Genomic DNA, 15,044 nt, shown 5'->3' with positions numbered 1-15,044 from the left:
TTGGGAATGTATATTGGAAATATTGGTTATTACAATTTTACCAAATGTGGAAATTTAAGATTTCTCAAATATTATAGATAAGTTTGTATGTCATTATTTGTTGTATGCCAAATGTAAGGAATGTTTTTAACCCTACAACACCTTTTCACATTAAATTCGAAACATTTTAGTTCGTGAAAATGAAATTGAAATTCGAAAATTCCATTTGTAATTCGAAATGTTTGAATTATAATTTGAGAATTTCATTTGTAGTTCGTAAAACTCTATTTGAAATTAGATTTTTTTAATTTGATTTTTTTAATTCGAATTATTTATTATTTTATACCTTCACTCAATAACATAAGTATTATCATATCGGCTGGTGTGAATAATTACTCTAGAAGGGAGTATCCGACTTTGTCCAACCTTGGTAGGTAATAATATGTTTGCAAACTAAGATCAAGTTTGAAGCTGCACAATATCGTCCCTCTTTATCTGGGAGCTTCCCATGGAAATTTATAATGAAAAAAAAAATAATTAATATAAATGTCAAATAACGTCTAAGTCTGAAACCAAATGGACAGTACTATCATACAAAATTTTAAGATCAAAGGCGAATAATTTCCGATTTCTTAAAACTTCGCACATTCTATTCTACTTAAATCTAGTGTTACCTAAGATACTAAGGTTGACCCTTTCTGGTACCTGCCACATGATTTTAATAAAATCATAGACCTGGAAAATCGGGCCACTCCCCACTCTACTTCACCATCAAAGGTACATTTAGAATAACCACATCTCGCAAGTAGTGCCGAATGTATTGGTTAGCAAAATTTCATTAAAAAATATGTCAGGTCCGTGGAATTTTTGGTATTGAAAATGGGACATTTAGAACCCATATAACAGTACAACCCGAAATGGGTTGTTGTTGTTTTTTTTATATTTTTCTACCGTATTTCGGTGCGCCCCACAAACACCGGAGAAAAAGGAAATTTTTTTCATGATTGTTTGGAAATCCTTAAAGTTTTTTCCTAAACGGCTCGCGAATTTCCTAAGTTTTTTAAATTATTTATAGGTTTTTTTTTTAATTTTATTGAAAGAAAGCAAAAAATGTCGAAAATAACATCAAATTTAAGAATAAGTTTAGATTTGTTCGAATTGGTCAACTTTGGCACGAATTATGACCTTCAAACGGCCAAAAAAACCGTCCCACGCTGCCCGAATGTTGCTTTGCTGTATTTTGGCCCATTCCAGGCGAAGCGCTTGCTTAAGGTTGTCGACACTTTGGTATTTTTTAGTGCCAACCATGCTTTCCAAAATACTTCAGACACAATAGTCCAACGGATTGGTATCCGGAGAAAATAAGCGAGGAACCTCATTTTATAACCATTCATGGTTATAAAATGATGTTTGAGTGCCCAAGGCTCTCCGCTCGTATTAATCGACTATGGCATCAGAATAAATGCCGAATATTTTCGCGATAATATTCGGCATTTATTCTGATGCCATGGTCTATTAATATGAGCGGAGAGCGACCATCGGCTGTTACGGAGGCCCACACCATCACCATGGCCGTCTCTTGAGTTCTGGTGGACAACCGAAGGTGTACATTTTCAGCTGACCTCTTTGGGAAATAAACACGATAATTTTGTTTGTTTGCAAACTGCTGGACAACGAAAAAAACCAAATTCGGCAGTTCACCACTTTCGGCCAAGCGAAGCAACTCTTTAGCTCTTTTGAATCTAATTTCTTTCTGTTGCGGTTTAAGTTCTTGCACTTTTGGAGCGCATTTTCAATATTTGCGAATGGAATATTGCGATATGTTCAGCTCACGAGCCATTTTTTTGGCCACTGCGACGCGGGTTTCGATCAAGTCACTTCTTTACTTTTCGAACCATTTCTGCTGACGCTGCTGTTTTCTTTCGTCCACTTCCTTGACTTGGGGTAACGAGCGATGGTCGAGACACAAAAGATTTATTCACATTTAAATACTGGAGTGCTCTAACGATAGTCACTTGTGGTTTTCCAGACAAATATAAAGAAATCACAGTATCACGCTTGAATTCCATCACGAATAACTTTTTTTCTGGAAAATTCTCACCAAAGTGCTTTTGTACGCTTGTAAACAATGTACTGAGCTGTCACTAGAAAAACAACTGTCGGACGATTGGCTTGGAAATGACAGCAGTCTGGTTGCAGTTTTTTCATCTCACCCTGTATTGTATATTAAAAATCCCACGACTGTCAGGAAAAACAAGAAAAAAATCCTAATCTAGTAAGAAGAAAATGTTCATAAAACTTTGGAAGAAGTTAAAAAATAAAAAATTTTAACAAATATTTTTATAACAGTAAAAGTCATACAAAAAAAATTAAAAATTGGATTGATTTTCAGGAGATAATAAAATGACTTTTAAAAAGCGCACGATTTTCGGGATTTACTTGAACATTTTTTAACCACTAATGTCAGCAGGTCTTTATTTTTTCGAAATGCCACGATTTATTCTGGAAGACGGTGTAGAAATATTCCTAACGCAGCCAAGAAAAGTCCTCAAAAAAAAAAAAAAAAAAAAAAAAAAATTAAAACAAATGGTATTTATACTTGTTTAATATTTTTTTATTTTTAAGTCCACAGACAGTCCTTTAAAGATAAAAATCCACTATTTTTAAAGAGAAACCCCTTTTGGCCCGTCAGTCCTTTTTTAAATCTTTTCACCTTGTCCAAGTTTTTGAGAGTTTATATCGCATTTTTTGCAATTTTCAGTTTATGATTCCTTGCATTCTGGGAATATAGTGTCTGCGGTGATGTTATTGACAACAAGTTTAATTTGGTGGAAAATGTTAATCATTAAGCAAACCACTATAGGGGTATTTTGGGTACATTTTTCAACACAGGGTTAAACAATTCTTTTAAAGCGGATCGTAGCAAGTCAAAATATTGTACAAAATTATATGTCATAAAATATAGGCCTCAGATTAAATCAAAAGTCTAAATCTTATCTAAACGCCAGGAATTTATAAATATGAAAAACATATTTTAGGTTTGAATTGGGCGAATTTGTGTAAACTTTTCCTACAAATCATATATTTAGAATTATGACTCAAAAAAAAAAAATATTTTTCATCAGATTTTACAAAAAAAAAAATAAATCTCCATTTCCATTATGCGACGCAATAATGGACTTATTTTATTTCGGTGAATATTTTTTTTTTTTTTTACGTTCAGGACCTGTCAATGTGCCTCCCATTAAGGTTTTTAGACTATTTCTTGTGGGATTATGTTAAAGCTCATATACAGACGTGATCACGCAATGGAAGAGCTACCGGCCGTTGTTGGAAGAGTATGCCAGATTTGGACTAAGCGGAAAGACCATTTGAAACTTAGTCAATGTCAACATTTGCATGCACTAATCTCCAAACATTAAATTATAATAACCATACTATCAATCCAAATAACAATTTTATCAAATTTTTAAATTTTCTTATAGCTCTTAAAAAATCACCCTTTATATGTAGAAAAATTTTGCATCAATGTTACAAAAAAAAAATCAAAATGATTTATTTGGGAAAATTTCATTTTCTACATGTGTGTTTATAAACCAGAGATGGGAAACTGTTTTTTATTCAGAGAAATTTGACATGGTAAATTGAAGATGTGGATGTGCTTACTTTAAATGTTTTCCTTCATAAGTTAACCATGATTATAAATATTATGTGTTTACGTTTTTTTTTAACTTCGGGATAAAATTTCATTATCAGTCTCCAAACCAAAGAAAGGTGGATACTCAATAGGTACCATAAAAATGTGTCATTATTTTCTTTTTTTTTAATCTCCTTTACTTTCGACAAATTTAGCACTTTTCCGAATTATCTACAATTGTTCTTATAATTTCACTGTCGGATTGCAGTCTGGTTTGTGAAAAAGTCCAAGTGGATTTGTAGATCAAAAAACCGGGTTCTTAGAACTAATTATTTAAGACCCTATATTGCCTTGACCGTATACATAGGCGCTTTAATAATTATTCCGCAACACCAAATATAACCAGTAAGGAAAGCTCAAAAGTCGGGCGGGGCCGACTATATGATACCCTACACCACTATGCATATTTAGTAGAGCTCTCGTAAAAAGGTTTATACAGGGCATTTCAGAGCTCTATGAGATATTTGGTACAAAATCAAAATCTATCGAATTCTATCGTGCATTTTACGAACTATAGCTATCTCTGAACCGGGTTTCTCCAAATTTTACGTATTAGCTTCTAGACTGAATTCGGTCTTATGTACGAAAATTCAGGTGATTTGGGCTGATATTGACCATTTAGTGCACATTTAACCCTAAATCGGATGAAAATATATATATGGGAGCTATATCCAAATCTGAACCGATTTCGATAAAATTTAAAACAGCTATTCCTGTGCTCCATCTAATACCTGGTACCAAATATCACGGTTGTGGAGTGAATATTACGAATGTATGGGACTAAAACACTAAATCGGATGAAACATATATATGCTTGCTATATCTATATCTGAACCGATTTTCACTAAATTTGATATACTTGCTTCTAGGCTGAATTTGGTCCGATGTACTAAAATTCAGTCCATTTGGACTTATATCGGCCATTTGGCGCACAATTAACCCGAAATCGGATGAAGATATATATGGGAGCTATATCCAAATCTGAACCGATTTCGATAAAATTACAAACAGCTATTTCTGGGCTGTATCTTATATCTGGTACCAAATATCACGGTTGTGGAGTGCATAGTAGGAATGTTAGGGACTTAAAGATCAAATCGGATGAAAGATATATATGGGAGCTATAGCTATATCTGAACCGATTTTCTCCAAATTTGATATACTTGCTTCTAGGCCGAACTCGGTTGGGTGTGCCAAAATTCAGGTAATTTGGACTGATAGTGGACATTTGGTGCACATTTAACCCGAAATCGGATGAAGATATATATGGGAGCTATATCTAAATTTGATCCGATTCTCACCAATTTCAATAGGGTTCGTCCTTGGGCCAAAAAAATATTGTTTGGAAAATTTCATCTCAATCGGATAATAAATGCGACCTGCATTTTGTTCACAAGAATACATGGACAGACGGACGGACGGACAGACGGACGGACGGACAGACGGACGGACATGCATAAATCGACTCAGAAAGTGATTCTATGAAGGTTCTCAAAAGTAACTAGGGGTCTAACTCGTTTCCTTCTCCATGTTACAAACAAATGCACAAAGACATAATACCCTTACCACTATGTGGTGTAGGGTATAAAAATAGATAGGTTAAACTAAATATAAATTGTCTCATAATTTAATTTTAGTTTTTTCTTTAATATTTTCTAATCTTAAATGCAAGTAAATATTTTAAAATCGATTTGAGGTTTGTAATTTTTTCCACGTTACCATTAGTGCTTACTTAATGGATATCTATAAACAATAAATAATTAACAATACTTATTATTAACATTCCAGACAAAAAAAATTGCATTCTTATTTAAAATTAGCAAATATATTAGCATTTCATCTCATAAATATTCAAATACTCACCGTGACGCTGAGCACTATAATTGACAATGAAAAGAATACCACAGCAGCTTTCATTTTGAATGCGATCTATTTAAATGTTGGTTCAGAAAGTGTTGCTTCAAATCTTCGAGTTGACAGTGATTGAGATTTAGACGAAGATGATGTGACGATGCTGTTGCTGTTGCCACTGCCGCCGCTGTTGTTGACAACTACGACTTTTGTCCTATGTTTGTGACAGGTCCCAAAAAAAACGACTTTACGGCTTTTGTCGAAATTTTGACAAAGGACAATTTTGTATAATTTGTGTATGTGTCTTAAAAGGATCCACAACAACTTGTGTTAATGTGAAAACTTTGTTCGGCTGGCTGTGTCTTAATTTTCGTGAGATTTTATGCAAACCCACACAAAACACCCGTTTAACATACGCACGATAAGGAATTAATTATTAAGACATACGACAACTGTTACAAATATCCTTTACAAATTATATTAATCTTACAAGTTGTAACATGCGGCCATACTCTACAACATGGAATTGAAGAATAACCCAAGACCTTTGATTTATTATTTCACCCTCTGTTTGGCTTTTTGTTGGTTGGAATTGAGTTATTAGGGATTTAATTAATCTCACACTTGTAGTTCGATACCAAATTTTTTCGTCCACTTTGAAAAAGGACACTCAGCAATTTTGTTTCAGAAAAAAAAAAAATTTCGCACAAATACACTTTTTTATTACTTTCAAAGACCTTTTTTACAGCGTTATAATGTCATCAGCTTACATCAATTGACAAATTGACTTTTTTTTTATTTCAAACTTTTTGGAAAGAAAGTGATTTTACTCAAGTATCACGTTTTTGTTTTTTTCCTATCCTTCTCTCCCAAGTTGTTTTTCTTCTATGCTGACCACTCGTAGTTAAAAAACAAAACACAAGCCAAGATAACTTTATTAGCCTTAGCAATTTTTGATAAACACAAAGTGGTGATGTCCTGTCAAGGAAATCTGTTGCTTTTGAGTTGAGTCTCCAAAAAAATATTCAAATTTAATTTATGCGGGAACGACACACAAATAATATCTAACGCCAATTTTTATTTTCTAAATCAATTTCAAACTTGCTGTCCTTTTTAATGAATAGCTAATGCCAAAACGAGAAATCAAAGACGACCGTTAACTTGGCCAACAGATGTTGGAATGTTGAAGTTATCCTGCCGACAAGTCCTTTTATACAATGGTTTCACATAAAAGCTTCCTTAACGAACACTCACACACGCACGCACGCACACACACTGTTGAATACAATTTTATGAATGAAATCAACACTTGTTGCCATTCTTGGCACATAATTACCTTCTCTAGAACCCACCCCCTTATCAGTCAACAACACCCACAACAACTCAACAATAAAATTCAATTTGGTTCAAAACTTGACTAAATGCTTTTATTTATGTTTTTCAACCACTACATAAAGCTTATAAACAAAATGCTTTTTTCATATTGCCATATTTTTGTTCTCGTTTTGGGCGCACAGCCATTTATTTCACAAAACCCCCTCACTTAACACTAATACCCACTTCCAGAGGCACTCCCCTCATTTGATTGGACGGTGTCAAAAGGTTTTGTACATTTCTTGGATGATGTACATCTCCACGATCGTAATAGCCACCATAATGCTCACCGGGTACATGATAGAGCCCGTAGTGAAGGCCACTGTTGGCCACCTGCAATTGTACAAAAATATAAAGAACTTGAATTGTTGCAGATAATTTCTTTTTAAAATATATTTTTAGTTGAAAAAACTTACTCGTTTGAGACCATTTATAGAAGCCAAGAGCAAAGCCATTTTCGCCAATAGCAACGCTTTACCGCTCACCACAGACAGCAGTTGGAAGCCCATTGGCACCAGAACAGCCCCGAAAGCTGTTACACCAAACATCATAGTCAGCATCATATTGTAACGATGTCGACGATGTCTTGCCGTTCCAATGGGGTCTGATGAATTAGAATTTGACAGGTTATCTGAATTGTTTAAGTATATAGAGCTCAAACTTGAAAAGTGTCATATGTGAAAAAAAAACTAGAAAACCCTGTCAGGAAAAGTCAAAAGTCGGGGGGGACCCACTACGTGGATATTTAGCACAGCTCCCATAACAAAAGAATTTATTTGAAGTAGATCAAATCACCTCTCAACATTTGGCTTTAAAGCAGTTATGGTTTGGCTTCAGAGATAACTAATATATAGGAGGCATATCCAACTCTAAATCGGTTTTCACTAAATTTGAGGAAGACATTTTAATCTGTTATACTAAATAACATTGCTATAGAGTGCATTATATCACTTCGAGTAGCATTATATTAAAAAAAAAATATATATATATATATATATATATATATATATATATATATATATATATATATAATAGCCCTACCAAAATTTAGGACCTTTGGTGCACAATTAACCCGAAATCGGTTGAAGATATACATGAAAGCTACATCCAAATCTGAATCGATCTTTATAAAATTGGAAAGGGGCATTTCCGAGCTCTATAGGATATTTGGTACCTAATATCATTGTTGTCGAATGTATATTACGAGTGTGAGGGACTTAAACACCAAATCAGATAAAACATATATTTGGGAGCTATAGCTATATCTGAACCGATTTTCACCAAATTTGATGCACTTGCTTCTAGACTGAATTCTGTATGATGTACCGAAATTCAGGTTATTTTGACTGTGTGCTATGGCTATTTGGTGCACAATTAACCTGAAATCGGTTGAAGATATATGGGAGCTTTATCCTAATCTGAACCGATCTCGATATAATTTGACAGAGGTATTTTCGAGCTGTATCTGATGGCCGGTACCAAATATAATTCTTGTGGAGTGCATATTGCGCATGTGATGGACATTAAACCCCAATCGGATGAAACATATATATGGGAGCTATATCTGAACCGATTTTCTCCAGATTTGATTGAATTCGATGGGATGTACCAAAATTCAGGTCATTTGGATTTATATTGGCCATTTGGTGCACAATTAACCCGAAATCAATTGAAGATATATGGGAGCTATATCTAAATCTTATCCGATTATCACCTATTTCGATAGGGTTCGTCTTTGGGCCAAAGAAATATTGTTTGGAAAATTTCATCTCAATTGGATAATAATTGCGACCTGCATTTCGCTCACAAGAATACATGGACGGACTAACATGCATAAATCGACTCAGAAAGTGATTCTATGAAGATTCTCAAAGTAACTATGGGTCTATCTCGCTTCCTTGTCCATGTTACAAACAAATGAACAAAGACATAATACCCTTACCACTATGTGGTGTAGGGTATAAGAAGTATCAGTCGGTTTTGGCGACAGATGTATACCCTCCGCCTTGCGGATAGACTCATAATGTATTTGAAAATTTCGAACAATAAGTGTACCATACGTACGAAAATGCATTAAGTTTAGTACTATTTGGAAATATGTGAACGGAAAGAATAAAATCTAGTTAGGGAAGTGGTTTTGATATTGCTTTGAAATCTGTACATGGTTTTAGAAAAAAAAAATTGTTTTGAGTGAATGGATAAAGGTGCAATGTTGAAATTTATTATAGTAAGAGCTCCTTTTGAAAATGCGTAAACTAAGTGTACGAAAAGTACTAAATGATACTATATGTCGTTTGATATTTTTTGCTATTAAATAATAATATAGTCTACAAGTTTTTCTTGAAATAGTTTCAATTACGTATATATCTTCCAAAATCTATATTCTGCAGCCAAACTTTCACGTTTTTTTTTCATAAAAAAAACCTAGCTATGAACTCCATTTTCTCACAAAAACTATGCACTAAATTAGGCCTAGCTTCATATGGATAATTGATCCCAAAAAATCAACAAATGTTAATGAAAAGGAAAACAATTAATGAGTCTGGGATTGGTTGAAATGTTTAAATAAATGAATTTTCTATATTTACATAAATACAAGTAAAAAAATCCTACGTACCGTTTTCCTTCCTGTATTCCATGTAGGCATCCATCACTTCCTTCAAATCGATTTCCAACTTATGCGTCCACAACAATCGTCTAAAACTCAAAGCCAAACGATCAAACCACGTCAGATACTGCGTATCCTTACGTTTCCAAAATTGACTACTACAAATAGATCAAATTAAAACACAGTCGATTTCTTTTTGTTGACATATTTACTCATTATACAAATCGTTTTCAGCGTTTGAAGCGTCATAATTAGATTTTTTGGGCGATAGACGTACAAATCGAACACCTCTCCAAACGGGCACCACATCCCGCGATGTGACGTCATCGAATAAATATAAACTTGTGACCTTCAGACATTGCCATGTTTTGATTGTGGCTGATGAATTCGATGACGACTGTATGTATAAATATGAATGTGTGTATGTTTATTTGACATAGAGTAATAAATAATATGTTATTACACAGATATGTTATTCTTAAAACTTAGTGTGGTATAATAATTATGTGGAAAATATTTAATTGTACGTTATACACATTTATTATGAAAAATTTATGAATTAAATTCAAAAAACCTATTGTAGAGTTATGCCACTTTTTGAGTAAATGAGCGATATGTTGACTTTTTCCCTTTGCATAATGTAAATTTGAGGTCTTTAATTTATGGAATACTTCAAGTTTATTAAAAAGTCTTTTTTTAAATAGTCTTTGATATTGCCAACTTATAGACTAAAATTTAAAGGTATCTATTTATAGAGATTATTGTCTATATTTATTATTATTGTCTATTTAAATGCTTTTTGAGGTGATGCAAAACATTAATCTCTTCTACTTTTTTTTAAAAGTCTTTGAGTATTCTTTTGTAGATCATTTTTTTGGAATCTTCTATTAGAAGTCCTTTTGAAGGATTTTATTTGTGGTAGTTCTTCTTTATTTAAATATTTGAGAACTTGTATTTTAAGGTCTCATATTTCAAGGCAATATTTTATTTTATGGACAGTTTATTTTTTAGGATCTTTAATTTCAAAAAGAACTTTAGAGATCTGCTGAAATGATATATTTTGCAGTATAAGCACTTTTAATAAAAACACAAGTTTGGTTGGACCAAACAGTATGTAACACCCAATTGGTGTTAGTCCATCCATCCTTTAGTCTGTCCTATTGTGTTTTGAATCGAAAAATATTTAGGTAATGAAATGGGCCAACAATTAAATTTGGCTGATTTTGCAGTTACTTTACAGGTTACGGTTATAGACCAATCGAAGCGAAATTTTGCTTGAAGTTATAGGTTGGAGCAGGACAGAAGCCCACCATTTTGGATAATCATCTTATCAGCTAAATCTTAAAGGGCTTAATATTTTGTGTGAAAAATACCAAAATTTCCATACAAATAATTTAATACAGAAACAAAAAAGACACTTCTGACGTATATACAGGGTGAGATAAAAAACTGCAACTTTTTTTTAAAGCAAAAAATGTCGAAAATAGCATAACATTTTAGAATAAGTTTAGATCTGTTCGAATTGGTCACCTTTGTCACGAATTATGGCCTTCAAACGGCCAATGAAACCGTCACACGCTGCCCGAATGTTGCTCTGCGGTATTTAGGCCCAGTCCCGGCGAAGCACTTGCTTGAACTGATCGACACTTTGGTATCTTTTAGTGCCAACCTTGCAAAGTCTGCGACCAAAATGTTTGCGTGCCCCAGGCTTCAATAAACCCTCCAGAATATTTTCGCGATAATATTCGGTATTTTTTCTGATGCCACGGTCGATTAATACGAGCGGAGAGCGACCATCGCCTGTTATGGCGGCCCACACAATCACCATGGCCGGCGCTTGAGTTCTGGTGGCCAACCGAAGGTGCACATCTTTTTTTTGTGTAAAATTCTCAGGAAAATGCTAATGACCTGTCACTAGAATACTTTTAACAGTTGTCGGACGAGTGGCTTAGAAATGACAGCAGTCCGAAGTCGGTTGCAGTTTTTTCATATCACCCTGTATATTAAGATTACTTTTGTGATATAGAGTTTAAGAACGCCTATAAACATGTCTTCTATTTGTAGCTCCGCCTTTTCCTGTTCCCTGTGTTACATATACCAATGCCTAAAGGACCCGTTCACCTAGGCCAAAAGGGTTGGTTATAGCGTATCAAATTGCTGAATATACCCGAATATAGCCTTCCCAAAAAAAGGGATTTTTTTAAATCATCTATCTCCGAACTTTTCCCATTTTTGCTCATCCTAATATCTCCGACATTGAGCAGGGGACTTCGTGACCAAAAATCATTTTTTTAAATACAATTAAAGATTTTCTTCGTAGAATCTATTTATTAAAAAAATTGTTTTCAAGGACAAATGGAATGGAATAGATTTCTAAGACATTTTATAAAATATATTAGAGATTTGCGATCAATATCATATATTTTTAAGAAACCGTGGACTTTTTTTAAATATATTTTGAGATCATTCTGCATAATTCGTAGTGATTGAATTTGGCCCCTCTCATTATTTTGTGAATTATAAAGGATTGGGTCTAGCTTGAGTATATACATTTTATATCCTCCACAATATGATCATGGGATTTCATACTTTGTCCCTTTGCAACACCTCAAAATATTCGTGGGGGACACTATAGAGTACATACAGTCTTGAACAGCATTAACTGTTTAGTGGGCTTAATGATGTCATTCCGCATGTTGATATCAAGATAGTTCAATTTTCATAGTAAATAAATTCAATTTGGCATAGATTTGTGTAGTATTCTTAAATTTTTTTATTGGAAATGGGCTATGTTGGTTCACAGGCTCCCGCTCGGTAGTTAACCTCTTCGCAAAAAAATATAAAATATATGTTCACTTTGTGGTACAATCCCATAGAGCGGTACTTCTTAATTTTCGGTATTTTGAAGATTTCGGTCACAATTTCCCTCCAAATCAGGTCAGGACAGTTTGGGTTGTCAGTGGGTGCTTTAATTTCCCCCGGAAATATTCAACATAGTAAATTCCCACATACAACAGAACTTTCACAATAAACCAGTCGATTTGGCCATAAACCAATTTAACAAAGAGGGTTTAAAGTTTAAAGTAAAGTTACTATTATTATACCCTCCAGCATAGTATGGAGAGTATATTAAGTTTGTCGTTCCGTTTGTAACATCTCAAAATATGAGCCGCATAAAATTCTTTGTCGATTTAGCGTTGTCCATCCCTCTGTCCGTGTGTGGAAATAGCTTCCGAACGAAATGAAGTAATTTATATAAAATTACTCAAATGTGTATTATATCTGCAGGACTTTTGCTATTGAAAATGGGCCATGTAGGTCCACGTCTTCGTTTAGCCCCCATATAACGGTACCTCCCGAAATGCAGTATTTTGATGATTTTATCAACATTATTTACCGGAATTGTTTCAAATTGGGTATATGAAGTTCGTAATGGATGATACAGCCTATGACAGAAAATTGTCTGTGCAGGTCTACGTCTTCCTATAGCCCCCATATAACGGTCCTCCCGATATTCGGTATTTTGATGATTTTAGCGACATTATTTACCGGAATTGTTTCAAATTTGGTATTTGAAGCTCGAAATGGATATTACAGTATATGACAGAAAATTGTCTGTGCAGATCCACATCTTCGTATAGCCCCGATGTAACGGTACCCCCGATATTCATTATTTTGATGATTTTAGCGACATTATTTACCGGAATTATTTCAAATTTGGTATTTGAAGTTCGTAATGGATACTACAGCCTATGACAGAAAATTGTCTGTGCAGGTCCACGTCTTCGTATAGCCCTCATGTAACGGTACCTCCCGATATTCGATATTTTGATGATTTTCGCGACATTATTTACCGGAATTGTTTCAAATTTGACATTTGAAGTTCCTATTTGATACCACAGCCTATGACAGAAAATTGTCTGCGCAGGTCCACGTTTTGGTATGGTCCCCATATAATGGTACCTCTCTATATTCCTATATTTTGATGATTTTAGCTACATTATTCAACGATTTTTTTAAGTTTCGCATTTGAATATTGTAATGGCTTATGACAAAAGTTGCCTATTCAGGTCCACATCGTCGTTATGACCCGATATAATGGTTATATTTGGTATTTTTAAAATTTTAACAAAATTTTTAGCGGATTATATTTTTTTGAAATTTTCCAAATTCTTTCCAAATGGTGGACGGTATTCAAAGCTCGAACCGTCGAACTTACAGCTCTTTTACTTGTTTTATCTATTTCTACTGTTTTTTATCGTATTGTTCTATTTGAGGTATTTTTAAAGTTTTGTACACATATTTTAACAACTTTTGATGTATGTTATCAACATTTTTAATGTGCTTTAAAAAAATCACTCCTTGAATAAGTTAGATATAAGATAAGATATTTTGTAAATATGTTTGTATTTCACAATGGCGGTTTTATTTTATATCATTTTATAAGAGTTCACATTAATAAAATAATAAAAACTGATTCCTCAGAACTAGAATCCACTTATTAACAATAAATTTTATTTTATACATCAGTTTCTTAGTTAGATTTTTTTCTTTAATAACACGCGTTATCATACCACACTTGCATATATTGCTGTAAATTATACCAAATCATACATTTTCACATTCCTTAATTAGATGACGCAAAATTCTCAATTGTTGTAATCCAGAAAATTGAGATGAGCCGGTATGGTTGTTTTTCTCATATTTTTTGTTTAGTCCGGGCAGAGGAGATGCTGATGTTTCATATGCAAATGTTATTAATACGATTGAAATGAAAATGTATTCCAATTTATTTCCGTAACGCAACATGATGTCCTTAATTATTTTGTAATCACAAAATCTTATTTCATTGGTTGTCAATATTCCGATATTTCCGTAATTTGTTTAACATTCGCTTTGAACTTTAACTGAAAGTTCTTCTAGGAAAGTATGGCGTTTTTATATTCTTTTGTATAGAGTTCTGCTTGAAAAACTCTGCATTCGACCGGACATGGTTAATGAAAGGTTTGGTAGCGTGTGCTTTCTAGAGGTTTTTCAAATTGAAAAGGGTTAGTGGTCGTTTGGTCAGTGAGTAAATTCAAGATGAGTCGTCTTTAAAAAATATGTGGTTCTACATGATTGACAAAGCCCTCTTCAGAGACTTCAGTGCATTGCATTGAATGGCATTTTAGTGACATTTGTTGTCCATTGCCGAACCAAAGTGAAAGAAAAAGTGCATTGTTTCTTTATACGCTTGAAAAGAAATACGCTCACCCACTGAACTGGAAATAATCATAGATGATTACAGAGCTGTTATACCACTTATATTGGTCTTGCTTGGGTCGAGGTATGCATTTGAAGAATTTTTATTATTCCCTAATAAGTATTTGCATAAAAGAAAGCAGAAATGTTGGATATTTGCAACTGAAGAATTATAGTCATTTGGCAGCAACGTTTGTCAACTTTGCACTTGAGGGTCATACAATGTATTAATATTCTCTTTTTCGATTTTCGAATGTATAGATAAACTATTTATAAATTTATTTTGCAGCAAGG

At 33.6% G+C, this 15,044-nt stretch overlaps 2 protein-coding genes across 2 annotated transcripts in view; both read right to left on the bottom strand.

Moving 5' to 3' along the window:
• LOC101900555 (corticotropin-releasing factor-binding protein) overlaps nt 1-6,693 on the bottom strand; it is an 88,854-nt gene extending 82,161 nt beyond the window's left edge. The window contains exon 1 of the mRNA XM_011294332.3: nt 5,540-6,693. Within this exon, the coding sequence (XP_011292634.1) occupies nt 5,540-5,593 (54 nt within the window). The 5' untranslated portion in view covers nt 5,594-6,693. The remainder of the gene's footprint in view (nt 1-5,539) is intronic.
• Nucleotides 6,694-7,018: 325 nt separating this feature from the next.
• Nucleotides 7,019-14,398, bottom strand: LOC101900382 (uncharacterized). The gene is made up of 5 exons (XM_020036821.2): nt 14,124-14,398; nt 9,722-9,906; nt 9,519-9,667; nt 7,318-7,532; nt 7,019-7,234 (listed from the first exon to the last, which is right to left on the bottom strand). The coding sequence occupies exons 1-5, from the start codon at nt 14,316-14,318 to the stop codon at nt 7,067-7,069; spliced, it is 912 nt and encodes a 303-aa protein (XP_019892380.1). The 5' UTR covers nt 14,319-14,398; the 3' UTR covers nt 7,019-7,066.
• Nucleotides 14,399-15,044: the final 646 nt, after the last annotated feature.

This window comes from Musca domestica, unplaced genomic scaffold, assembly GCF_030504385.1.
Source record: "Musca domestica strain aabys unplaced genomic scaffold, Musca_domestica.polishedcontigs.V.1.1 1, whole genome shotgun sequence".
In the NCBI taxonomy this organism is placed as follows: domain Eukaryota; kingdom Metazoa; phylum Arthropoda; class Insecta; order Diptera; family Muscidae; genus Musca; species Musca domestica.
The sequence above is the reverse complement of the archived record's forward strand: the minus strand, read 5'-3'. Positions and strand labels throughout refer to the sequence as shown.